The 26148-nt window shown below is 36.0% G+C and overlaps 3 protein-coding genes across 3 annotated transcripts; all 3 read right to left on the bottom strand.

The window, feature by feature from the left end:
* Nucleotides 1–57: 57 nt before the first annotated feature.
* Nucleotides 58–5679, bottom strand: LOC110101851 (NAC domain-containing protein 73). The gene is made up of 3 exons (XM_020829921.2): nucleotides 5471–5679; nucleotides 4975–5170; nucleotides 58–711 (listed from the first exon to the last, which is right to left on the bottom strand). Exons 1-3 carry the CDS (start codon nucleotides 5603–5605, stop codon nucleotides 161–163), a joined length of 882 nt encoding a protein of 293 aa, XP_020685580.1. The 5' UTR covers nucleotides 5606–5679; the 3' UTR covers nucleotides 58–160.
* A 9165-nt stretch (nucleotides 5680–14844) lies between these two features.
* Nucleotides 14845–16507, bottom strand: LOC110101840 (pentatricopeptide repeat-containing protein At5g46100). Its single transcript, XM_020829911.2, has one exon. The coding sequence runs from the start codon at nucleotides 16463–16465 to the stop codon at nucleotides 14987–14989; it is 1479 nt and encodes a 492-aa protein (XP_020685570.1). The 5' UTR covers nucleotides 16466–16507; the 3' UTR covers nucleotides 14845–14986.
* Nucleotides 16508–17828: 1321 nt separating this feature from the next.
* On the bottom strand, nucleotides 17829–20197 carry LOC110101852 (dnaJ homolog subfamily B member 13). The gene is made up of 3 exons (XM_020829922.2): nucleotides 19787–20197; nucleotides 19262–19701; nucleotides 17829–18439 (listed from the first exon to the last, which is right to left on the bottom strand). Exons 1-3 carry the CDS (start codon nucleotides 19949–19951, stop codon nucleotides 18001–18003), a joined length of 1044 nt encoding a protein of 347 aa, XP_020685581.1. The 5' UTR covers nucleotides 19952–20197; the 3' UTR covers nucleotides 17829–18000.
* Between the last annotated feature and the right edge of the window lie 5951 nt (nucleotides 20198–26148).

Raw genomic sequence — 26148 nt, 5'->3', positions numbered from 1 at the left:
GAGAGAGAGAGAGAGAAGTTGAGATGTCAAGAAATACAAAGAGGTAGATATTGGAGTTTCAACTATCATGCTAAATAATTGGCATGACATTAGTTTAAATTTGAAGCTATTAAGGGAGAATATCACATAACATTTATGTACATATCTCTCTTTTAAATCATCAATGAAGAAAAGAAGAACCCCCGCCATGAACACCAAAGTTAGGGATCAAATGAGGAGAACTTGCTCTATGATTCCCTCCTTGATTGTATGAGATAAGCGAAGAACTATAGTAGTCGACAATGCATGCTTCTTTCAAAATTGAGCTATCTTGATCTCCATTGACACCTTTAGACTTCATCTTAGTTGTTGAATCTTTGGTTGTCATAATAGTTGAGCCACACTGTCTTGGTTGTGTCTGATAGAATACTTTCGATACAACGAGCTCTCCATCTTTCTCTTCTTCATTAGAACCCAAATGATATTGATGCATGACCCAATTAGTTTTTTCGGGCTTTCTTTGCTTACCATAGTTTGTGTAGAGAACAAGTATCTTCTTGTAGCCTTTGACCTTGCCATTTATAAAGACAGGTCTTGTCTTGCCAGTTTTATGCCATCGGGTTTCACCACCGTGATCGTCGGTGTGAACTTTTCTTCTTTTTCTTGTGCCAGTGGTGTAGGCCTTGGAAGGTCGGTGGAAGAAGTGGCGAATGAGGCCATCTCTAGTTACTCCTACAAATAAGAAAAAAATTGTTATATTCTAATATGGAAAAGTTATATTATGATATGTTGATTTAGCTTCATCAATAAATTAAATATTGCTTCTCATCAAAGCAAGTAAATGAAAAAAAATTGTTGTTTAGAGTTCATAGATCTATATGTTACAAGGAAAAAAAGTTGTCAACAAGCAAATTTATTTTAAATGTTCGAAACTTTTTAAGTTAGAGGTTCAAAAGTAGTATGTTTGAATTGGTAGTGTTGGTACGTAGATGCTCTAGATCTTAATTTTAATTATGTCTCACACACATAAGAGTTTTAATAGGGTCTTTGAATGATTTTATCCCTTTTATTTGAGATGAAAGATGAGAATTCAAAATAGAAGAGCCCTTCATCTAGCTTTCTTGGGAGGCATCTATAGCTATTTTGGTACTTGAGTGAAACTACAATACATATGTGCGATACATATATTAAGAGTATTTTAATCCTCTGGTGTACATAAAGGTGGAATGGTAAGTTATGATCATTGAGATTCTTGAGATTGATGGAGGCTTCAGGCTTTATGATTGGTGATGTTAAAAATCTAACTTGAATGGTTGAATATATGCTTATGTTTTTGATATTGATGCCAAAGTTATATCAAATAAATAGAAAATGATATGCTCAAATCCAAAGATTTGTGTCAACAATCATGTGCTAGCTTCATCGAGGTCAACAACTAGGTCAAAACATATCTTAATATGATCAAACAATTGAATAGTTAGAAAGGCTATTGTACTATTTGATCCTTGTTGTATGAAGATCATTGAAAGTATGAATATTGATGTCATTGATCAAATGATTATAATTGATTCAAGGGTTATCTTTTTTATTCTCTTATAAAAAGTATAAAAATAATCCTTTTTCTACTTAAATTAGATAATTGTATACATAATTGCTTACTTCATTTAATTTTCATGGAGATTTAACACATTATTCTTAGAAAATAATGACAATTTTGAATGCCCTTTTACGTTTATTTCGAGCAAGGCTAAAGGAATATTGATGTTTTTTCAAAGATGAGGAAGAGGTAGATATCTCAAGTGTCAAGTTTTTAGTCTTTGATTAGAATTAGAATCCTGAAGTCTAGATTATTGAAGATGTTAATGAAACTAAGGCCTCTAAGATTATTCCTAGAGAGAATAACTTTGAGATTTTGCTTCTCTTCATGAAGTTCTTTTTTACATAACACCTAAACCATGCACTTAAGAAAGAGGATGATGATGATAATCAAGAATCTTATTCTACCATTCCTTCTAGAAGATCTATATAACATATGGATGTTGGTCACTAGATTTATTAGTAAGTTTATGAGTAGAAGAGTTCTCAGGAGAAGCATGTTGTGGAATGGAATAGACTCCTTCAGTTTAAGAATTTTACTAGATTGATCATTTTTAACAACTGAAGGTGACTGCATTTTATGTTATACCTCTAACATAAGAGATTATTAATTTTTATATTTCTACTACCCTTAGTGGTTTTTATTTTAAGGGCATTGGTGAAATTAGTTATAGGTTGAATGAATTAAGATGAGGCTTTGAATATCCAAAGTGATAAAATACATGTTTCAAACAAAAAAATGGAGATTTATGAGTCCAATTTTAAAGATGTTAAGAAGTAACTCTCTACTCAACACAAAGTTGAGTAATTATTTATTTGACAATAGGCACACATTTAGTCATATATTGAAGAAAAGCTAATACAAAAACACCTAAAGTAGTTCAATTTTTTTTAATAAAGTGAATAATGTTACCTAAAGATGGACTCTCTTATGCTTATATATGGATCAGTTTACTGCCTTGACATCTATAACTCCATCTTAGGGCATAAATTAGATTAAGACCTTGGCAAGCACTTCAACAAGCACATCTCCATGTTGGGTTTGGGACCCATGTTCATTTTGAACTTTGAAGCGCATATCCCTTAGTATTATTCTTGATTTTTCTTCAAATGATTAAGTGTGTTCCTAATAGTGAGATGAAGTTTCTTCTATTCCCTTTCATTTCTTAGCAAAGTTTAAAGGTGCCTTAAATCTAATACTTTATTCTTATTATTTAGACCTAGTGCTCTTAATGATTTTCTTAATGCTTACAAGAAGATTTTCTAAGCATCATATATACATGGAGTACCTAGCTAGGAGATCTCTAATGTTCTTTAGTGACTAAACTTGCAGGTGAATAAGAAATAGCATTAATTCAATGAAATTTCCTCCTTGGGAAGGAAGAGTGAGAACATAGAGAAGAGAAGAGCTTTTGACCTTGGCCTTATGAGATGTATTTATAGAAAATTGAATGAAGGATATTTTGGTACCTTACAGAAGCATGTGGTGGATATATGAGCCATGTCATTTCAACAATCGAGGTGTTTTGGTCCTTCAATTCAGTTAACTAAAGGGTGGAATACTAATGCAACAACCTAAGCTTTAACTATCGATATATTGTCTACTTTGGCTTAAGGACCTCACAGTTTTATCTTGTTAGTGTAACTACCCTATTGATGCAACTTTTCTCAGAAGGTAACCAATCCCAAGATTTTTCGAGATGAGCACGCTTAACTATAGAGTTTCTTAATAAAATTCTAATCATTATACAAAAAGGCACCTTGATGTTGAAGAGTTTAGATTCTTCTTACTTAAGAGGTTTCACAATCTTAAATTACTGACGCCCTCGTCAGTATCCTTATCCCAAAATCATCCACTTGGAAGATAAGATTCTATAGGTGGCCCCTACAACTTTTAGTGACGACTCTTACCACGTAGTAGTTTGTCCCATATAGGGTTCAATAGGTAGCTCCCATGACATAGCACTTTGTCTTATATGATACTTAATTCCCATCTTCCAGATGGTATATTGCTAGCTCTAATACCATTTGCAACAACTCAAACTCTTAATAATCGGGATATTGTCTGCTTTGACGTCCTAAAAGCCTCACGATTTTTTTTTTCCAATTTTTGTAACTTCATAGAAGGTCACCAACCATTCTATTTTTTTATGATGAGCACACTTAACTACAAAATTTCTTACTCAAATTCTAACCAATACATCAAAAGACGCTTCAATGTTTAAGAGATTAACTTCTTTTTACTTAAAGGGTTTCGTAACTAAGTTATACTATTAGAGATAATGAATGGATCAATGAATGTAATAATATTCAAGGTTAATGTTGTTAGACATCTAATTAATAGGATGATCATATTTATGTTGGCTTTTAAATTAATGATAATGGTGCCTAGAATTAGATAGATATATTTACGTTAGAAGCTAGCTCGAGGTTTTTGATGAATGTGCATTTTTTTAAGATTCGATGGGTAGGTTGACACAAGACTTGATATGCTCAAATAATAGATAAACTAAAATGACTATCATACTAATATAATTTGTGGTAAAAATATCATTGGTGCATAAATCTTGATATTATTGACCTAGTGGTCACATTTACTTAATTAAGTGGCAATTTTTTAAGGTTAATTACATCAATATTAAATTGCTAACATGTAATTACTTATTGGTAATCAATAATATATATGAATTTCATGCTTAAGAGACTTTCCTCTTGTGAAGCATGTGTATTACTATAGCTGACCAACTTTCTCATGTTAGATGCAATTCTTTTACAAGAAATGTTATTTCTAATGTACTATTAATTAGTTGATTCAGAACTAAATATCAGTTAAGAAAAGTTTTCACCATAGTGTATTAATTTGACTAAGCATTAGAATTGTTGATAGATCAACAACTAATAATTTTTAAGAACTCAGATTGCTTTCTAAACATCATAATATTTTCACCAACATGAGAGTGTTGGTGAATTTTCTCTCTCTCTCTCTCTCTCTCTCTCTCTCTCTGAATTTTTTAAATCATATGTAGGATTGTATTAACAATATAATTAGAATAAATTACTTTTATCTAACAAGAGAATGCAACAACATGAAAATTTTAATAATAAAGGAATAATGATTCTCCTCTAAGAGGTTTACATCTAATGCCTTTTATATTTGCCTAATTTTTATTATTTATATATTAAATTGATATTAATATATATTTACATAAAATCTTGATATTTGCATATCAAAAAGAACTCTAACTCAATCAATTTCTTCCCCAATTCTTCTTACTTATAATCTTCTTTGAACTAAATATTCACCAACTTCTTCATGTAATTCAATCTATATTTTTTCTTATATTCCTCTTCTTCATAACTATCATTATATATGTATATTTATATTTATATAAAATTTACCAGGGAGTTTTTCAGGGTGGGTGTAGCAAATTCCATTCTCTCCATCAATGGTAGGAATGAATTCATCAATAAGGGGATGAAGCTTCTGCAAATCAGGCCTTGCCTTCCCTTCCAAATGCTCTAAAAGCTCCTGGTCCGTCGGATCAAACTTAACTCCGGCCGGCAGCCCTGGCAGATCTTGAATTGCACTTCCAACCTGACTTATGATCACTAATTCATTGAGAATTTAATGGAAGCAAATAAATATATAACATAAGATTTTATAATCCTCTTTGAGATTTAGGTTTAGCTTGGGACGGTTTTATTACTGCTTTCTAAAGCAGTTTTTCATTATAAGTTTTTTTGTACTATAAAGCTACTTTAGAAAGCGGTAAAAAAACCGTCACAAATGAAGCCTTACATATGATAATCTTAGAAATGAAGATAGTTTATGCAAGATTTGAATGTTGCATTTGCATTTTCTTCTTCACATATATAGGCATGTATATACAAGCACCTGATCATCAAGATGAACGCGATGCCCACAAGAAGAACATATCCTAGCGATCATGGGCGATGAGGAGGACTTGTCGCCGTGGGCTGGACGGTCATGATCGTCGTCGTCATCGTTGCAGCCGCTGCACCATGTCATCTTCTTCTTCACTTCCACAAGTTCTCATGAGCAAGCCCACTGGGGGGCTGAGGAACTTTTCCCCAAGAGCTAATTATTCCTTTCTCTATAGGAGAGACAAAAGGAATAAGAAAGGAGGAGGACTAGAAGAGGAAAAGAAAAGGAGAGAGCCAAGGGGGGGAAAAAGGAGAAGAGAAGAGATTTGGTGGTTGGCTTCTCTCTCTTCCTTTCCTTCTCTCTTTATTTTTTCTATACTTATTACTTCTGCTTAGCTATGGTAAGGCCAGTATTGGATTCTCTCTCTATCTTTTTTTGCACCAAAGGCAGAGGGTGTTAAGAGCTCTTTGGTAGGTGCAGATAGCACTGCTGACAACCAATCAGAAAAGTAATTATACACATATTGATTGATTGTTCATATATACGTTATCTCTGCATCTAACAATTTCACCATTGATAATGAAACTAATAGGAGAGAGAGAGAGAGAGAGAGAGAGAGAGAGAGAGAGAGAGAGAGAGAGAGAGATGGATGAAGTTAGACTTTGGGAATATTAATGGATTGCTTGGTGGTTAAGATTGGTGATGCTATTGGTGCAGGTGGTTGAAACCATGTAAACTTACTTGGAATGCCGGGATGCTCTCTCCTTATTTTTCAAGCTTCGAGTTTAAAAAACTCTATATAGAAAGAGAGAGAGAGAGGAATAGAAGAGAGAGAGAGAGAGAGAGAGAGAGAGAGAGAGAGAGAGAGAGAGCATAAAAGTAGAGGGAGGGTGGAGTGGAGACGAGGCAACCTATACATATTAGACGTTTTACTGCCAATGAGAGAGATAGGTAGATTGAAAGAAATGCTGGAGAGAGAGAGAGAGAGAGAGAGAGAGAGAGAGAGAGAGATCTTTTAGCTCCAAGGTCGCCCTAGAGTGCCTTGGAAGAGATACTGAACAATAGAAATCTTAACCATATTGTCGCGAAGCAAAGCTTTTTTTTTTTTTATTCTTTACTGTAAATATCATATCGATCTCTTTTTTAAGAGTTATAAGCCAAATTATTTCAGCATAAATATTTCTTATATTATTTTTTTCTGATTAAAAATTTTTGGATCATTTAATTTATCTTCTCATTCTATTTTGGTATATCACATTTTATTTATATATATATGTTTATTTTTTATTTTTTTAATAAATTTGTGGCCAAAATAATCAGTGTCACTGAATAAATATCCAAAAAAATATATTTTTTTATCTTTGTAATTTTATATTTTTTTTATTTACAATTGGTTCAAATATCATTATTAATTAAGGCATTTGAAATAATATTGTAATTGTAATTTATAAAGATTCTTAAAGGCTTAATCTAATCTAATATAATATTTAATTTTTTAAATAAAATATTAATGATGTATATATACTTATGATATATTTTACTGTTACATGTAAAATGTAAATATTTTCAATGCCAAATTTTATGTTGCATCTCATATAAAGTAGCAAATATCTCATATTTTTAGTGTCATATTATATTAAAATGATGTTGTATATTTGTACATGCATATCTCTATAATCCATATATATTTGACGTATTTGATGTCAAGAGAGACATCTGAGATAATTAGGGCATCTTCAACCGAACTCCAAAAGCTTGAATGGCGTTGTTGCAGAGCTCTAGCGGAACGGTAAAACTTCCGCTATTTGCTTGCGGATGAACAGTGGGACACCAATATTGACGTTGCACTGTTCATCTCCATTATTTTTCTGTCTCTATCAAACTTACCAAAGAAACGCGCGAAAAGAAGAAAGAACTACTTTATCTTCGCAAAATTGGAGTTCAATTAGATGAATTACGACATTTTTTTAATTTCACGCATTTTGAAGTGAAAAATGAGATTTTTGACTGGAGATGATCTTACAATTCCCTAGAGGGGAACTTGTAGTCCGAAGGGAATGTGCAGCTATTGGCCCTATCCCGTGCATTCATAGCTACTCTCTCCCATGATGGGATCATATCATGAAGACTCACCTTAGTAGTAGTTATAGGGGTGTCAATTCGTGTTGATGGGTTGGGTTCGGGTCGAACACGAGTTGACATGGATCGAAGCGGATCAACTCGAACTCGACCCGTTTTTTTGCAAATGGGTTAAACATTTCAACCCGGACCCGATCCGTACGGGTTGTCGGGTTGACCCGACTCCACCCGGATTTAATAGATTTGGATGAAGAAGCACTAGCTAAGCCCTTGAGCCAGTCCACGAGTGCGGGTTGCTCCATAGCGGCAGCAACGACGGAACCGCGGAAGGAGTCTGCAGGACCGCGAGTGCAGGCAAAGAGAATATTAGATGAGTACAATAATGGAGCCAAAAAAAATCATTAGCAAGGCATATATAAACTAATTTTATATTTATAATGTGCGTAAATTAAATTTTTACTATTAGAAACTTCAAATTTCATAGCATAAACTTATTAATACATCTCTATTATATGCAAAAATATATTAAAAATCTTAAAAGGGAGGGGCCATATGCCCTCTCATGCTTCCCCTTAAATCCACCCTCAAAAAATTCATACATAATAATATTATTCTCTTAAACCAATAGGCCAAATCTTGTCCATTCAAATAGGACAAGCATTTACTTATTTTTTTATAGGATGAAAAAATATATTTAATACATAATATTTAATTTCAAATATATGTATATTTTGGGTCTTAAATATAAATATGTTAATTCAGACGAGAAGAGAAAACAAATGGATCATGATCTAATTTTTTCGTGCTATGAATCAATTGGAAGAACTTCGCCGCAGCATACTCAAATTCAAACCTTTACATGATTTTTGTCCAACTATTTTGTTATGATATCTCTTAAGTTTCTTAAAAACTTAGGTTTCCTTAGGGATGACTTTCTTATTGCTTCTTAAAGCTGTTTTTTAGTATTAAAATTAATTTTTTTGATACTAGAAATCTGCTTTAAGAAGCAATAAGAAAATCATCCCAAACGAAGCTTTAATATTTGGAAAAGATATGGCCGAGCATCATCACCATCATCCAAACATTATGTGGTTGGCCTCCTCGCTTCAAATTCAAGTTGGTCCAACCAAACAATATGTGGCTTAAGATTTCATCCACAATAGAAGTCAAATTATACAAAATAAATAGGTTGTTAAAACCTTTCAAACCAAAATCCAAGCAAGGAGGTGGTGGTTGCCTCTCTCTCTTTTGGATTTGAATTTTAGCATGTTTGTAAAGCATAGCTCATATGTGAAAGGAAAAAAATGTGAGAGAATGAGTAAGCCTTTCAATCACATGCTCTCTCTCTCTCTCTCTCTCTCTCTCTCTCTCTCTCTCTCTCTCTCTCTCTCTCTCTCCATCTTCTCTACCTTTAATTGGAAATCAATTTCATAGAAATGTAGATTTTTTTTTCATGTTTTTTTTTTTAAGAGAACATAATAGAAATTATGAGCTTCTCCAAAGGGATATCCTCAGATCCATCACATCAAAGGTACATGATAAATTTCACTAATCTCAAAGCAAATCAAATGGTTTCAAACCCATCTCTTTACTTTATGGCAATGATATGAATATTTAGAATAATGACAAACATGAACATAAGTTAGTTGCTTCATTGATTAACATGGTGGAATAAAGAGAAAATTGTTAGAATATTCTGATCTAGATTATATAAAGATGAACTTAAAACTATTGAATTTACTTTGAGATTAGCAATGCATATGAAGAATTTGTTTTGCATCAATCTTAAAGCAAAAAAACTAATGATTTTCATTCTCATCATTATGCGATTTGTTTTAGCATAACCCAATACAATTTTTATTAAGAAATATAGGCTGTAGAACACCAAATCTCCCAACTCTTTTCTTTAGATAATGCTCTAATTATAGGCTCTTTAGATGCAGTCATGAACAGTACAGTTTTTTGCAGTCTCATTTCTATGGGTTTTTGGGAGCAATGCAATCATATTGGTATGGAGAGAAGTGAACATTTTTAAAAGCAGACAAAAATTGTATAAAATAAGTTTTTCTTTCCTAAATATGCTGCAAATCCCATCAGATCTCACTAATAAATAGGTTTATGAATGTTAAACAAAAGAAACGAGAAGTAATACCGTATGGTAAGTTATGGGTATCAAAATGAGTTTTTGGGTCAGATTTGGGTCGAATCCGGAATTAGCCCAGGTCCAAACTGGTTGACCCGAACCTGACCCGGTTTTGTATAAACGGGTCGGAAATTCAGACCCAAACTTGACTCACGCAAGCTACTAAGCTAACTCGCTCGACCTGCAAACCTTACCGGACGTGATTGTCTGTGAGCACGAGAGCCCTCCTCTTCCTGAGATTGCACGGGATCGATCGATGTCTCAACAGTGGAGGATGACGACATGATCTTCGGCCCCGTCACGACGATGGAGGATGGCGACAAAAATTGCAAGATTGGCTACATGCACATGATCATTTTGTCGTCGGCCTGCCGAAGGTGACCCATGAGCTTCTCCTGGAGCTCCGCCAACCCGGCAGGCACCATCCTCGTCCATGTAGCCAATCTTCAGATCCCCTATCCGTGAAAATCGTCAGGAACAATCCCTCGTCGGCGACGACGACAGCGTTGATCCTGCTCTCCAGCTACTCCCTCTCTGCTCCCATCTACGTCGTCATACCGGAAGAATCCCTCGCTAAGCTGCGACAACCACCATGTCGAGACCGTCGAGGATTAACCAACCATGTGAAGGGCCGAAGGGGAAAGGGCAATCCCGTTTCCGGGTCAATTCGAGTTGTGCACGGGTTTTTGGGTCCCGAACCCAACCCGATTTTATAAATGGGTTTTAATCTCAAACATGAACCTAATCCGCATGACAAATGGGTTGATCTGAACCCGAAATTTTCCGGGTCGGATCAAATATTGGAGAGATTATTGGGTTCGGACACTGAACACAGCTTATCATTCGGTACTTCACAGTACCGAGTAATACTGAACTCAGTACTGTGAAGTACCGAGCTCAGTACCAAGTGATGTGGCGCATTTTCATTGGGCTCCAGACGTCGTCTGGTGTCCAAACCCAATAATTTCCCCAAATATTGACACCTCTATGATAAGCCAAGTTACTGTTCATCTACTCTTACGGTAAATGAAGTAATTTTTATAGCAAGCAATGGTTTTGGCAAGATGAAGGACATACATTAGTTGGTCCAGAAACAGCAAATATTCTCCTGTTAAAGAAATTTGCAAGCAATACTAACAATAAGAAAATTTCCAAAAACTTATTTGAGGGGAAAATTAACATGAGGATGCGTTCACAAATCTCCATAAATAGGGTTGTCAAAATAGGACAATGTTATTTGTAGCTCGTTTTAGAAGGAAAACACAAACAAAACTTAGTTCGGTCATATTTAGCTCATTGTTAGCCCAAAATAATATATGTACATAAATAGTTTCACCATAGTCAGCTTTATATTGGCTCGAAGCTATATTATAGCAAATAAGTAGAATGATTCTATAATGTTCCGCTTGTTATTTATTTATTTTTTTTTACTTGTTCAAAATTAGTGGTGTCAATTCGGGTCAGCGGGTCGGGTTCGGGTCGAACCTGGAACTGACCCGGCACTGTTCGGGTCAACCCGAACCCGACCCGTTTTTAAAAACGGGTCAGGTTTCTGGACCCGAACCCGACCCGATTTGGGTCCGGGTCAACCCGACCCGACACGAATGACCCGAAGTTGACCTAAAATTGCTAATTTTCGGGTCAAAATCGGGTCAATATTCGATTTTCGGGTCAAAATCGGGTCAAAAACGGGTCAATCTCGGATTTTCAGGTCAAATATGAGTTTTCGTGTCACTTTCGGGTCAATTTCGGGTTGCTGGGTCAACCCGAACCAGACCCGATTTTTAAAACGGGTTGATTTGTTCAACCCGAACCTGACCCGTTTCGAGTTTGGGTTGACCCGAACCCGGATTTTTCCGGGTCGGGTTCGGGTCGTGTTTCGGGTCGTGTCAAAAATTGACAGCTCTACTCAAAATCCTCCAAATAGCAAGCATCTTTCATATACTTTCACATAGAGTTTCAAGTCGAAGTGATCATATCAAGGACTTAAAAGTTTCCATTATGTACGTACAATATCCGAGCCAAAGAAATTAGAGAGATTTACATACATACATGCCACATAATTTATATATAGTTACGTATATAACACCTAAATCTTTATATTTGTTATGTGTACAATCTAATTGTGTTGATCAATAAGGTAATTCTGTTGTCTCAGACCTCAAGTTTGTCGTGCTTGTCGAGGGTGCAGGGAGTTTACCCCTTGCTTGGGTTCGGGTGTTTTTCACTTGAACTTTTTTTTTCTTACGACGCCCCGGCGCTGTGTACCAGAGAGCTTCGGCGCTATGTTCCCGAGTGCCCCAGTGATGATCGACAAAAGCAGAGCGTCACAGCGCTTTGGATTCGACGCAGCAACACTACGAGTTCGGCGTCGTAGCGCTGCAAGTTTGAGTGCCTCAGCGTCGTCAGACATAGGCATTAGCTCCGCCTCAGAGTCCCAAACTGGCGTTGCGAGATTATTTGTACTGTTTTATTTCTTGTTCTGAAGGGTTGCATCCCTCGGAGTTATTTACATGGCTTTATCTTGTATTTTGTGAGTGTACATATTGAAAACGATGCATGAAAGAAGAGAAGCAAGGCAAGAGTGAGAGCGAAGAGAAATATGTACTTATTTTTCCCAATTTTCATATTGGATTTTTTGGTGTGGTATGGCTTTGTGGTTAAAATTTCCATATTTGAGTTTTTTCATGTTAAATCCTAGTGTCCTTTATTTTCCCCCGCTTTTACTTTCTTGCTTGTTTCTTTATTGTGATGTTTAATCCTCCTCATCCCCAACAATATTTACTTAAGTAGCACTCTAAATTCTAAATCACATAAAAATACCAATAATATTAACTTATCTAAATTGAAATATATCTTTTCATACATATATTTTGATATGATTTAGAAACTACGGTAATATGTGAGCCAATATAAAGATTTAGGTATTAGCTATGTAAATATATCAGAATTCAATGATATGCATGTAAATACACAAATATTAATGAGTAACACAAATAAAATAATTTCATCGTGATGTAGAACTATATGTGTAAGTGGAGATTTGCACAAAAGGATTTCAAGAGCAACTTTAGATTCTCGTTAAAGTGATTAAAACAACAATACAAAACAATTAAGTAGTTATTTCGCTTTGGCTAAACTACTCAAGAGACTAAGCTAGATCAAAACACATATCCCAAGGGTGGCCCATGAGCTTCTCCTGGAACTCCGCCAACCCGCTAGGCACCATCCTCGTCCATGTAGCCAATCTTTGGATCGCCTCTCCGTGAAAATCGCCGGAAACAATCCCTTATCGGCGACGGCATCGCTGATCCATGCTCTCCGGCTACTCCCTCTCCGCTCCCATCTACACCATCATACCGAAGCAATCCCTTGCTGAGGCGCGACAACCACCATGCCGAGACCGCCGAGGACTAAACAACCATGTGAAGGTCTGAAGGGGAAATGACAATTGCGTTTCCGAGTCAATTCGAATTGCACGCGGGTTTCCGGTTCAACTCGAACTAGACCCGATTTTATAAATAGGTCTGGATCTCAAACCCGAACTCAGACCCGTATGACAAACGGGTTGACTCAAACCCAAAATTTTTTGGGTCGGATCCGGGCTGGATTAAATATTGACACCCCTATAGTAAGCCAAGTTACTGTTCATCTAACTGAAAATGAAGAGATTTTATAACAAGCAATAATATGGCGAGATGAAGGATATACATTAGTTGGTCAAGAAACCACAAATATTCTCCTGTTAAAGAAATTTACAAGTATTACTAAACGATAAGAAAATTTCCAAAAACTTATTTCAGGGGAAAATTAACATGAGGATGTGTTCACAACTCTCCATGAATAGGGTTGTCAAAAAAGGACAAGTTATTTGTAGCTCGTTTTAGAAGGCAAACACAAACAAAACTTAATTCGGTCATATTTAGCTCGTTAGCCCAAAATAATATATGTGCATACATAGTTTGACCATAGTCAGCTTGATATTGGCTCGAAACTATATATAGCAAATACGTAGAATGTTTCTATAATGTTCAGCTTGTTATTTATTTATTTTTACTTGCTCAAAATCCTCCAAATACCAACTAAGCATCTTTCATATGGTTTCACATAGAGTTTCAAATCGAAGTGATCATATTAAGAACTTCAAAGTTTCCATTATGTACAATATCTGAGCCAAAATAAATAGAGAGATTTACATACATGCCACATAATTCATATATAATTACGTATATAACACCTAAATCTTTATATTTAGTATGTATGCAATCTGATTGTATTAATCAATCAGGTTATTCTGTTATCTCAGACCTCAAGTTTGTCGTGCTTGTCGGGAGTTATTTATTTGTCTAAGACCTCAAGTTTGTCGTACTTGTCGGGGGGCGGCGAGTTTAACCCTTGCTTGGGTACGGATGCTTTGCACTGGAATTTTTTTTCCAGTTCAACGCTCCAGTGTTGTGTACCTGAGTGCTCAGGCGTTGTGTTCTTTAGCACCCAAGCGCTGATCGACAAAGAGAAGAGCGTCACAGTGCTATGAATTCGGCGCAGTAGCACTACAAGTTCGGTGTCGTAACGCTGCGAGTTTGAGTGCCTTAGCATTGTCAGACAGAGGCATGAGCGCCGCAGGACCCCAAATTGGAGCTGCGAGACTGACTGGACGGTTTTCTTTCTCGTTTTTTCTGAAGGGTTGCATCCTTTGGTGTTATTTACTTGATTTTCTCTTGTATTTTATGAGTGTAGACATTGAAAATGGTACATGTGAGAAGAGAAGCAAGAAGAGAGTGAGAGAGAAGAGGGATATGTACTTATTTCTCCCAATTTTCATAATGAATTTTTTGGTGTGGTATGACTCTTTGGTTTTTTTCCTTATTTTGGATTTTTTCCTGTTAAATCCTGGTGTTCTTTATTTTCCGCAGCTTTTTCTTTCTTGCTTGTTTCGACAATGTGGTGTTTACCACTCATCCCCAACAATATTTACTTAAGTAGCACTCTAAATTCTAAATCAAATAAAAAATACCACTAATATTAACTTATCTAAATTGAATTATATCTTTTCATACATATATTTTGATATGATTTAGAAACCAGGGTATTATGTAAACCAATATAAAGATTTAGGTATTAGATATGTAAATACATAAGAATTAAATGATATGCATATAAAAACACAAATATTAATGAATGAAACCAAATTTTACTGATTGGTATATATATCATTAATCTCAACTCAAATAAAATAATTTCATCGTCTATCCTAATCAAAATTATATCAGGATATGCTAACACAACTTTTTTTGTATGCCAAACTAAGCATAACCATAATTTTGATTACCTTCAGAGGCTCCATGATCTCCAACTCCACAGACCAGTTTATCCCACATCAACTCAGCTTCTTCCCTAACCTTTCTCGAAGCCCATAATACATCCAGAATTGAACACCATGAAGTATGATCAGGAATGCACCCATCAATCATCATCTCATCAACAATGCTTGAAGCCTTCTGAACATCCCCTTTCTTGCAGGACAACTCCAGAAGAAGACTATATGTCTCAGGCTCAACTGAAATTCCCCGATTCCTCGACGAAAGGTAAACCTGAAAAGCTCGAATTATCTCCCCTGAGCTACAAAGCCCTCTTATCACCATATTGTGAATCCTAACATGAAGGCACCAAGTTAATCTGTTTGGCACAATTCCACTAAGAACCATCTCATCCAAATAGTTTGCAGCTTCCTGATATCTGTTAGATGCACAGAACCTTTTGATAATCTTCCCAAACAGTCCAGCATCTGGCTTTCTCCCATGGAGCCTCATCTTATCGAAAACCTCTAATGCTTCTCGGAGTTTTTCTTCGCCGCATAAACCATTGATAAGAGCAGTATAGGTGACAACATTTGGCAAGCATCCCTGTTTCCTCATCTGCTCTAACAACTCCATTGCCTCCATTGCTCGGCCACCTTTACAGAGTCCATCAATTAATGAGCTATAGGTGACCACATTGGGCTTAACCCCTTTCTTACACATCTCATCAAACACCTTGAGAGCATGTTCGAACTGGCCAGACCTGCACAAACCATGCATCAAAGAAGTAAAAGTGATTACCGTGGGTGAAAGCCCATGTTGCGGCATTTCATCAAACAGCTTACATGCATCATCAACTCTTCCATGCTGGCAAAGCCCGTCGATTAAAGTGCTGTAAGTGCAGGCGTCCGGCGGGCATCCTCGGTCTGGCATTTGATGGAATATGCGGAATGCGGCCTCAATGACGCCGGAGGAGCAAAGGGCCTTGATGAGGATATTGAAAGACGAAACAGTGAAGGGGACACCGCTCACCTTCATCTCGTTGAAGAGGGTTTTGGCAAGGGAAAGATGGTTGTTTGCAACGAGAGCGGCGAGGACGGCGTTGTAGGAGCGGTGGGAAGGGCGAAGGAGGAAGTCGGAGGTCATGCGACGGAAGAGACGAAGGGCGTCGAGAGGGAGGTGGGCGCGGGAGTAAGCGCGGATGAGGGGGAGGAAGGAGGGTTCCGCAGGAGGGTCACCTAGCTCGGAGAAGGCACGGGATAGGAGGGATTCAGCGGGACGGTGAAGGCCCGAGGCGGCGAGGCGGGTGGCCATAAGTGCAAAGGTTGAATGGTCATGGCGGTAGCCGGAGGAATACTCGTTGGAGGCGGATTCGAAGATGAGCAGAGCTTTCTGTATGTCACGCTCGGAGCGGATTAACTGGAGGACGTGGGAAGGTGCCGGCGGCGCCGTCCACTTGATTGCCGGAGCTTTGGAGGAGACCATAGGCGTGAAACGGGGTGGGGGATAGAGTGAAAATCGACGGACAAATTTTAAAAACAGCATCTTTTTTTTTTAATTATTAGAATAAAACGGGGGAAAAAAATTAAAATTAAAAAACGAATGCAATGTAAAGAATTATCTTGATCTTATTTTGATGAGTATAAAATAATTTCACCTAATTAATTTTTTATTTGGCTTAAAAAAATAAATGAAATGTAAAGCTTAAAAATTACGATCAACAGCAGGTGATAGCAGCGATTATTGAGGATGACAATAACGATGGTGACCTGAGGGTGGCAATTGGCAATGGCCGCCAACAGTGGGTGATGGCAGCGACGGCTGAGGGTGGCGACATCAATGGTGGTCGGAGGGTGTCGGTCGGCAATAACTACTAGCGGGTGGAGGAGGTGGCCACCGACTATAAGGTGGGTGGATTGTCAAGCAAATTTTTGTAGGTGTAAAGCTTTATCGCAAATTTGTTTTACCTCAAAAATGAAATAAAATGATTTGCACTTAATTTATTTTGGTTCAAATTCTTTTTTCATCCAACTAAACACCAAAATTGTTAAAACTCATTCTTTTGGAATACTTGGGAGCCTAAAGTACTCCAACCAAACATCCTCATGGAGCGAGTAAAGTATTGATGATATTAGGCTCTCATATGTTATGTAGCCATATAGGACACCTTTTTGGAGAGTTTCATTTTTGTAGTCTTAGCTTTTATTTTTTGTTGCACTTTGGATGGACCAATGCTATTGTATATAAACATCAGATTATACATATATTTTTATATATTTTTAGATGATATTTAGAAAATTTATTTATGAGATTTTGTCTTTCTTTTTATACTGTATTCCATAAAAGCTATGTTATATAAATCGAAAGTTTTATTTTTTCAGCACTTCTCCAGTCAAATATTGGGATCAGTTTCTAGTGTTTGTCATGATCGGGCACATCATGACCTATGTGATATCAGGTCAGGTCATAACACTAATAGTATGCATTAGTTTTCAAGGCAATATCGTGCATCAATATTATTAGCAATAAAGTCAAACCTGAAATTGTAGTTGAGAAATGATGACCATATGATAATGGACAAGAGAATAAAATCACATAACAATAGTTAAACAAAGATCATAAGAAGATTATCATTGGACACTAGTGACAAGTAGATCATAGTAGGGCATCCACAATTGTTAGAGGTAGCCATTAGCATTGATCATCAAGCAGAGCTCTTACTAACTTAACTCTTAAGTTTAGCTTCAAGCCTTTAAGCATCACCTCTACTCATGTTAAGAATGGAGGTTTATTTATAAATATGATGATCTGTATAGAAATCCCCACACCCAACCAATGTCATGAGCACTTGAATCAAGCAAGAAAAAATATTTTACTCTACATTACTTGAATTCAGCTCTCCAGAACGAAACTTACAAACCAACTCTCAGTCTCTCATAATAATTGTCTTTACTATGCTCACTACATTCATAAAATGCAGAAAAACTTACAGTCCTCTGAGCTTCAGCTGGATCATTCTTTCATGGAGGCAACAGCTTCTTAATCCCTGCCTTCTGCTCTGTAGTTAACCTTGCTGGAAACTTAATATCAAACTTTATCCTCAAATTTCCTTTCTTGGAAGGATCTTTTGGTATTGGCATGCCTTCCCTTGGCACCACCTCTTCATATCCAGGATGAATAATGGAGTTTATGGGTATGGTGAGTGTTCTTCCATCCAAAGTTTTGAGATGAACTGTGTAGCCTGTAAGAGCTTCAGCTAGGGAGATCTTCTGTGTGAAAATGAGATCATTTCCATCCCTTTTGAAGGAATCATGAGGCTTTTCGTCAACAATGAAGACGATGTCGGCCGGAACGACGTTGGGCTGCTCGTTGCCTTTCTCAGGGAATGTAATCTTGGTTCCTTTCTTCCATCCAGGTTTTATGTCGATCGTTAGGATTTCCTCCACTGTCATGGTTTTCCTGGTTGCATTGGAAAAATAAAAATGTCAAGTTAGGTGAAATAATCATGTCCATGATGAGTTATTCAGAATGAAAGAGGGAAAAGATGGATTAGGAACTCATGATATCTAAGTCTTAACCTACAGAAGTAACATTTCCATTCTAAACTTCATAAAAATTAAATTTTTGTTTCATTTCACTTTAAAAATGTATCATTTTACTTGAAAAACTGCAGATTGGTGATTAAGAAATAGCAATGGTGAATACCAACTAATTTGATCGATTAATATCATTAAACTAAATTTCACTCTAAAATGTAATTAAATTTTAAAAAGTGGTAATTCATCTTCCAATAGAACTGTATTTCTTCCTTCTTTAGTGCGCTTCGTGTGAAGGTAACAATATCTCTCCTCTTTCATGTTCACCTACTGAATTTTGGTACGAGATTTGAAGTTCGAATGTAGCGAACGGCTGAAAGCATCTATAAGATGGTATGGAGTTTGATTGGAGATAGTTCTTAGTAATCAAGATTCTAAAATAAAATAAATAATAACAAACTGGATAAAACAGTAGCATTTAACCATGATCGCAACAAAAGAAAGGTAGAAAGATTGGCAAAGCAACTTTTCATTGTTAAATATTTATTGCTTTATGAATTTTCTGAAGTCTAATATGTATAGACACTAAGCAACTAATCTGTCTGCCATGGCCTTCATGTGGCAAGTTTCAGAATAAATAATATAAAATCCAGTGTTAAATCTAATTAGTTATCACATCGAATGATAAAAACAACTTTTTTTTGTAGAATCGGGAATTGAATCATCAGGGAAAAGAAAAACTTACCCGCTGATATCAGCGATCTCCCTGGAAATCTTCATCTTTTTTGTGGTCCCCTTATACAAATCCTCAAGGGTGCAAGGCAACTTGTTCTCAATCGGCGGCGCTTTCTGCTGCCGCTGCGATTCCATCGGACTCTCTCTCATACCGCCGAACGCCGATCCGAAAAGATCATCTCCAAACATCGAATTCGAAAATCTAGTGCCCCCTCTCATCCCATTTCCCCCAGCCATGCCCCCAAAAGGGCTCGAGAATCCAAAGAACTCAGAGAAGATATCATCAGCGTTCCTCGGATTAAACCTAAACACGGTAGGCCCATCGCCGCTGGTGAAGAAAGTCGCGCCACCGGGTCCGGCGCCACCTCCCGCCGGCGGAGGAACACCGCCTTTAAGCCCTTCCTCCCCATACTGATCATACACAGCACGCTTTTGGGGATCGCTCAAGACCTAAAGCAAAATCGATCAAAATATTAAAATAAAAACACTTCGGCGAACTTCAAGATGTAATTTACGAGTAAAGAGATCGGAATACCTCATAGGCCTCAGAAATTTGCTTGAATTTCGCCTCGGCTTCCTTCTTATTGTTAGGGTTTTTGTCGGGATGCCATTTCATGGCGAGCTTGCGGTACGCTTTCTTCAAGTCATCATCTTTTGCGTTTCGATCGACTTGAAGTATCTTGTAATAGTCTATTCCCATTCCGGAGCTGCTGCTACTGCTGCCGGCTTCGGTTCTGGTGCCCTTCTTCTTCTTCGATTCCTCTGGTTCTTGTGCTTCGCTTCTTCTTCGCTTGGACTCCGTGTTTTCTAATTGAGAAATCGAGATGGTCAGTTTTAAGAGAGAAAGGATAGGAGGTGAAGAACGGAGAGATAGAGGAAGAAGGGAGAATACTCGCGAAGCGGGGAAGGAGACGAGAAGAGTGGCGAAGGTTCGAGAAAGATCGCGAACGAAGGACAGGTGGCAGGAAAGCTGAAAGGACACGTGACTGCGCATGATTTATATTATTATTTTTATTATTACTATTATAAATAAATTTAATTATAGTGTTACACGCACGAAATTATTAATATTTATTTAAGATAAATAAAATATAGATTTAATTAAATATTTATAGGGTGTTAAAAATTGATCCAACCTATCAATCTGACTCGGACCCCGATTTTGACTATTGTCGAGCCTATTTACATGATATGGCCAAAGAAGTGTGTGAAATGGATCATGGCAACGAGCAAGCTCCTGTCGTGCGTCGTCATTGACTGAAGGAGGTAAATTGGCGAAGAACAGTCGAAGGAGGCGAAGAAGGTCAATGGTTAGTTGTCAAGATGTTGTGACTTCTGAGACAAGAGGAACATGACTTCCGATCACTTCCGTCTAATGGATTTATAGGATTTGGTTGAAGAAGCATTCGAAATGACAGAAAGAGATGTTTATCGTCACAACGTGCTAGCTCCCGTGACTAGTCATCATTGATAGAGGTGAAGTTCACATATTTTCTTATGGGAAGTGAGTTGGGTTATGTCGAGTTGGTGGCGGGTCGGTTTTTATGTCTGAGATTTAACCCGTTTAAGTAAACTAGTAGGATTCAAGTTGGGTGTATTAAGAGCGGGTGAATTTCGAGTTGGATCTAAATCTGACCTGAAAACTCATTTTGATACCCCTAATTTATATATTATATGTATATTAAAATAATATAATAATTAAAAATGTATTATGAGTAAGATTTTATTTGGGACAGTTTTCTTACTACTTTAAACAACGAAAAATATAATTATATTTTTATTCATTTAATATTTTTACATTGATATAGAGTCCAAAATTACATATGCAATTGCCATGATATGCAACCAACAATAGTCCATCATTATAAATAATATATCATCACTACAAAAGACTGACATATACTATAAGAAACTCTAGTCTACAACCTAGAATAATCTCAATCCATAAAATTCTTATCCTTACCTGAAAGCAAATAAAAATCACATAATAAACAAATATCACAGCAAGTAACCAATACATATTGCTAAAGGAAATGCATAAAACAAAAAGTAAACATAATTGTACAAAAATATAGTAGTCAATAGAAATAATATCATGTATATCATATAAATCATGTACATTTTTATCATATGTATATCAGTCATATCCTTATCATACATCATATATTCATATTAGCACCATATTAGTCTAGCACATGTCAATCAATCAATCCTATCCTCGATCAATCAATCACTATGTATTGTATCTCATGTATCAATAATTTTATTAATCATCAATCTTATCAATTATCAGTCTTAGCAGTCATCAAACATCAATTACATCTGTCATTAATTTATCTTATCTATCATCATGATATATATCCTCTATCTGATCTATTATCTCGTCATTTGTCATATCTACCATATCATATATGCAATTTTGTATGATATTATGTATGAATATTATTGTTAAATTCAACAAGACATGCCATCTAGTTTTAAAGTGGTGTTTTTCATCATTCTATCTATCATCCATATATATCAATCAATCCGTCATTATCAATTAATCACATTTCTCAATTATTTCTATTAATAATGTATTTTAACAAGTGACTCAATAAATCAATGAAAAGTCGTCACTCTTTACCCGTCAACATAATCGATTAATCAGTTACATACTAGCATCTATGATTACACTACAAACGTTTTATTTTAAGGAAAGCACTCAGTCCTGTCACACCCCATAATCTAATTTGTAACGAATTTTATCTTTTAACTTTTAATAATCATAACCATAACTATCTAATTTATTTTAATAATAAAATACTAACATAAATAAATCTAATGATCAAAATATTAAAATACATGTGTTCACTACACAAAGGTCATAAATATTAGCTAGGAGTAATACAAATACAACAAACTATCTACCCAATCTTGAGCTCAAAACAACAACTAAAAGATAAAATGATAGCCTGAATAATTTTGCATATGATCAACCTCACACTCTCAAATCTCTTTCTCTAACCTGAAATCATCAAAACATATATATTAGGTATATACCCTTACTATTAAACTCAAAGCACGAAAAAAGTATTCATGAAATCATTCAGTTCATACTAGTATCAATCAATATAATCATAAATTTGTGTAAAAATTGTAAAACACATGTTGTAATAGTAAAGCCAGTAAGACAATCCAATATGGATGTGAAAATGGTAATGTTGTAAACTATCATTTTTAAACTAAATGTCATAGTAGTATTATCCAAACAATAAGACAATCATATAAATCAGTAAAACAGAAGTATCTATAAAAGTCATCAAAATTTTCTGACAATTTAGTACTATCAAAGAATCGTATAGGAGTGCTCAATAATAGTAAATCAGTAACATTAATGACTCATTAACAATAAATAAGTGCCTTATATACGTATCCAAATAGTCATATTAAATAGGTAAACAATTTTGGCTTGGGTGATATTTTTTAAGGAAGTATTCTTAGTTCGGAATCCCAGTGATTTTCAGCAATCAAAGTCATCACTTTTACCCCTAGGTATAGTAATTCTCCTTATAACTCGTAATTAGTAATCATGTGAATTAGTAGATGTTATCACCGCATATCACATTATTTAAAGGAATGTGCATTGGCCAACAATCTTATATGAGCAAAAAATAGCCTCCAACCAATCTCAGTAATAAACTGTCCTTTCTTATTTTTACACACATAATATTGTAAAGATAATAATAACTAATTATCACTCATTCACATGCTCATATTCATTCACAATGCTTGTATTAACATTATAATCATATCAAAATGCCAAAATCACAATTCTTACTCAAGTTGTACCAATGAAAATAAATACCAATCCATTTGTTGAAAATATAAATAATGTAGTCAAACTGTTCAAAATGAATAGTACGACCACATATAAAAAGTTATATGGTAACAACTACCTAAAATCAAAAATATAAAATGAAAATAATTTAGGATTGTTGCGTGTTAGAAAATACGCGGCGGTATAGTTTGTAAATTTGCGTCTAAGCGTTGCACGTAAGTTTAACACACAAACAGAAAAGAGAAGTGAACACCAAGAGTTTTTACGTGGAAAACCCAAAAAGGGAAAAAACCACGGGGCCTCGCCCAGTTGCAAATTTCCACTAGTGTTTTCGTAGATTACAAATGGCTGATTTCGTCCCACAAGTTGGGACAATCCAAGTACAATTTGTTTCTTCCACGAAATTTACAAAATTCTACGAATTCCTGGCATTTCCTGAAAATCCGGCAGAGTTCCGGCGTCTTCAGGCGGCAGGAAGAGCTCCGGCGGCGGTGGTCGAGGAGGTGAGGAATCTCCTTTTCCCCTTTCTCCTTCTCCTTCTCTTCTTATTCTCTCTCTTCACTTGAGTCCCCTTGGTGTAGAATGACGGCTCTATTTATAGTTTTTCTGGAGTGGCATAGCCCGTAAATAGGCGTGAGATCAAGGGGGAATTGGGAGTGGTTTGAATGGACGACCGATATCGAATCCTTTGATCATGCACCGTTCGTTGGACATTTGAAGCCCTTAATGATGTCGGAATTCAATGATCTTTGGTTCGTTGGATTTGTCTTGTTGAGCCGTTAGATTTGAGTATAAGCTCGTCAAAATCGGAGACCGTTTGGTAACTCAAATTGCGGTTTGAACCTTCCAACAGTGCTTTGAACCCTTGATTCGGGCTCATTTGGGCTCGGATTGGGTTGATCTTGGTGTCGTTGGGTTCGTATTTCCGAGACGCTCAGTTTGACTATAAGCTCGCTGAAATCGGAGTTCATATGCTCCCGAAATTAATTTTTGAAGTTTCCAACTAGCTTTTGCCTCGAGATTCGTGCCCGATCAAGATAATTTTGCGATGTCGTATCAAGGATAAATCAAATATAAAAATCAAAATCTTTAAAAATTAGAGTAGGTTAGAAATCACCTATAATGATCCGAAGAAATTTTGTAGAAATAGTAAAATAAATCAATAGTTAAATCTCAGCTTCCTCTCTCTGCTCTCTTCCTTCCCTTCCTTTCTCAGCAAGCCAAACCAAAGTGAGAGGCAGGAACAACTCAGTGGAGAAAGTTTGTATTAAAAACCATAATTTAGTGCCTAGTGTTACATCATTGTATGCTTAATACTGAATTGTTGTAGAAAAGAGAGCATAAGTTTCGTCGCATTAAATTTCAGAGGCCCAGCATTGCACCTTCAGAGCCAATGCGCACTAAAGCACAACGTCATAGTGCTCCAATTCATAATTTTTTTTCTTCATATTTTCCATTTTAAATATATTTTTTAGATTATTCAGTTTGTTATATGCCCACCGTCATGTATAAGATATTGTTATTCTAATAATCAACCTGTATTAATTATAGTGTTCACAACCAGACTTCCTTGCTTACATGCAAATGTTATATTTATCATATATTAGTCATATCATTTTTTCTATGCAATTCAATATAATGTATGAAATATAATAATTTATGAAATACAAAAAAATCTATACACTACTCATTAACTTCAAAAAATTATAACTACCAATTTACCTTATAAAATCTTTATATAAATGAATTAAAACATTCAGAATAACGATACATATATCACGTACATACAAAACTTACATGGTGAAAGTTCATTACAACGTGATATATCACATTATTATCACTTTCATAAGAGAGAGATATACATCAAGCTCAAAACCATCGAAATTATAAGTAGAGTAGAGGTCACTCTCAACATCTACATAATTTTCTTAATAGGAGCAACAGACAAAGAAACCCCAAAGGGCCTTCTCTCTCTCATCCCTCTCCTCTCTTCCATTTCTTTTACTTCTCCTTTCTTTCCTTCCTCTGAAAGCAAATCGAAAGAGGGAGGGGTATGGAGGTGGTGAGGAATATTTATATTAAATACATTGAAATTTAATTCACTGTTCAGTGCAGCAACACCCAACTTTTCAACACCACTACGTTGCATGTCGATCCAAAAATTACTATAGAACGAGACTGTGATGTAGCGACAGCATTTCCTGGTGTCGTAGTGCTTTCCAGCACAATGCCGCAACGCTGTAACCCATATTTTTATATTTTTTAGATTTTTTTTTAATTTTAGGTTATTATAGCTTATAATCAAGTTCATTATTCCAATGATCTTACACTGACTATCCAAACTAGTTATTGTTCTTCTCCCTCTTTCCAATGCTACTATTAAATGGTGGTTGCTATAACAACTTGATGTTAACAGTGCCATTCTCCAAATAGATCTCAATGAAAAAGTCTAGACCTGACCTGTCAAAATTTGATCCGACCCGAAAACCCGATCCGAAACCGACTCGAAATTCTCAGGTTCGGGTCTTTTCGGTTAAATAATGGGTTGGGTTAGGGTCTGGAATTTCGACCCATTTAGTTATTCGAGTCGGGTCCAGGTTAACCCGGAAACCCGATAGTAACCCGAATTGACCCGCGGCTTTAATAGATTTAATAAATAAAAATTATAACTTAGGGCGTCAGTCGAGTGACGAGCGGGGTCATATTAATCTCGTAACTCTCGTGACCTCGTCTCTACTCTCTCGTTCCGTCTCCTGGCTGTTTAGGGTTTCTGATTCTCTCAGTCTCCGCCTCTCAGTCTCGTCGGCACGATGACGTCTACGCTTACGCTTCACACATTCCCTAATCTGTTTCACTGTTTGTATCTCGTTTCTCATTTTTATTAGTATTTTTTGATAGTTTAGAAGATGAAGCCATGAAGGTTTTGATCTTTTGTGTTCTTTATTTTATCATATATTGATTTATTCTCTAAGACTCTATTTCTCTGCGATGGTGTTGAGATTTTTGGAAGTTGAAGTTATCCCATATTCCCATGAAATCCATTTCTCTGCTAGGGTTTATTTCGGCTAGGGTTATAA

The sequence above is a fragment of the Dendrobium catenatum genome, unplaced genomic scaffold (assembly GCF_001605985.2).
Source record: "Dendrobium catenatum unplaced genomic scaffold, ASM160598v2 fragScaff_scaffold_716, whole genome shotgun sequence".
Taxonomy (NCBI): Eukaryota; Viridiplantae; Streptophyta; class Magnoliopsida; order Asparagales; family Orchidaceae; genus Dendrobium; species Dendrobium catenatum.
This window is presented reverse-complemented; position numbering and strand designations above follow the sequence as displayed.

Coding starts and splice junctions, on each gene's coding strand:
- LOC110101852 (XM_020829922.2), bottom strand. CDS start 19,951: ATGGGAATAGACTATTACAAGATACTTCAAGTCGATCGAAACGCAAAA. Junction 19,702..19,786: donor AAATTTCTGAGGCCTATGAG/GTATTCCGATCT, acceptor ATTTTGCTTTAG/GTCTTGAGCGATCCCCAAAA. Junction 18,440..19,261: donor GAGATCGCTGATATCAGCGG/GTAAGTTTTTCT, acceptor CAATGCAACCAG/GAAAACCATGACAGTGGAGG.
- LOC110101851 (XM_020829921.2), bottom strand. CDS start 5,605: ATGACATGGTGCAGCGGCTGCAACGATGACGACGACGATCATGACCGT. Junction 5,171..5,470: donor GCGTTCATCTTGATGATCAG/GTGCTTGTATAT, acceptor ATCATAAGTCAG/GTTGGAAGTGCAATTCAAGA. Junction 712..4,974: donor CCACCCTGAAAAACTCCCTG/GTAAATTTTATA, acceptor TCTTATTTGTAG/GAGTAACTAGAGATGGCCTC.
- LOC110101840 (XM_020829911.2), bottom strand. CDS start 16,465: ATGGTCTCCTCCAAAGCTCCGGCAATCAAGTGGACGGCGCCGCCGGCA.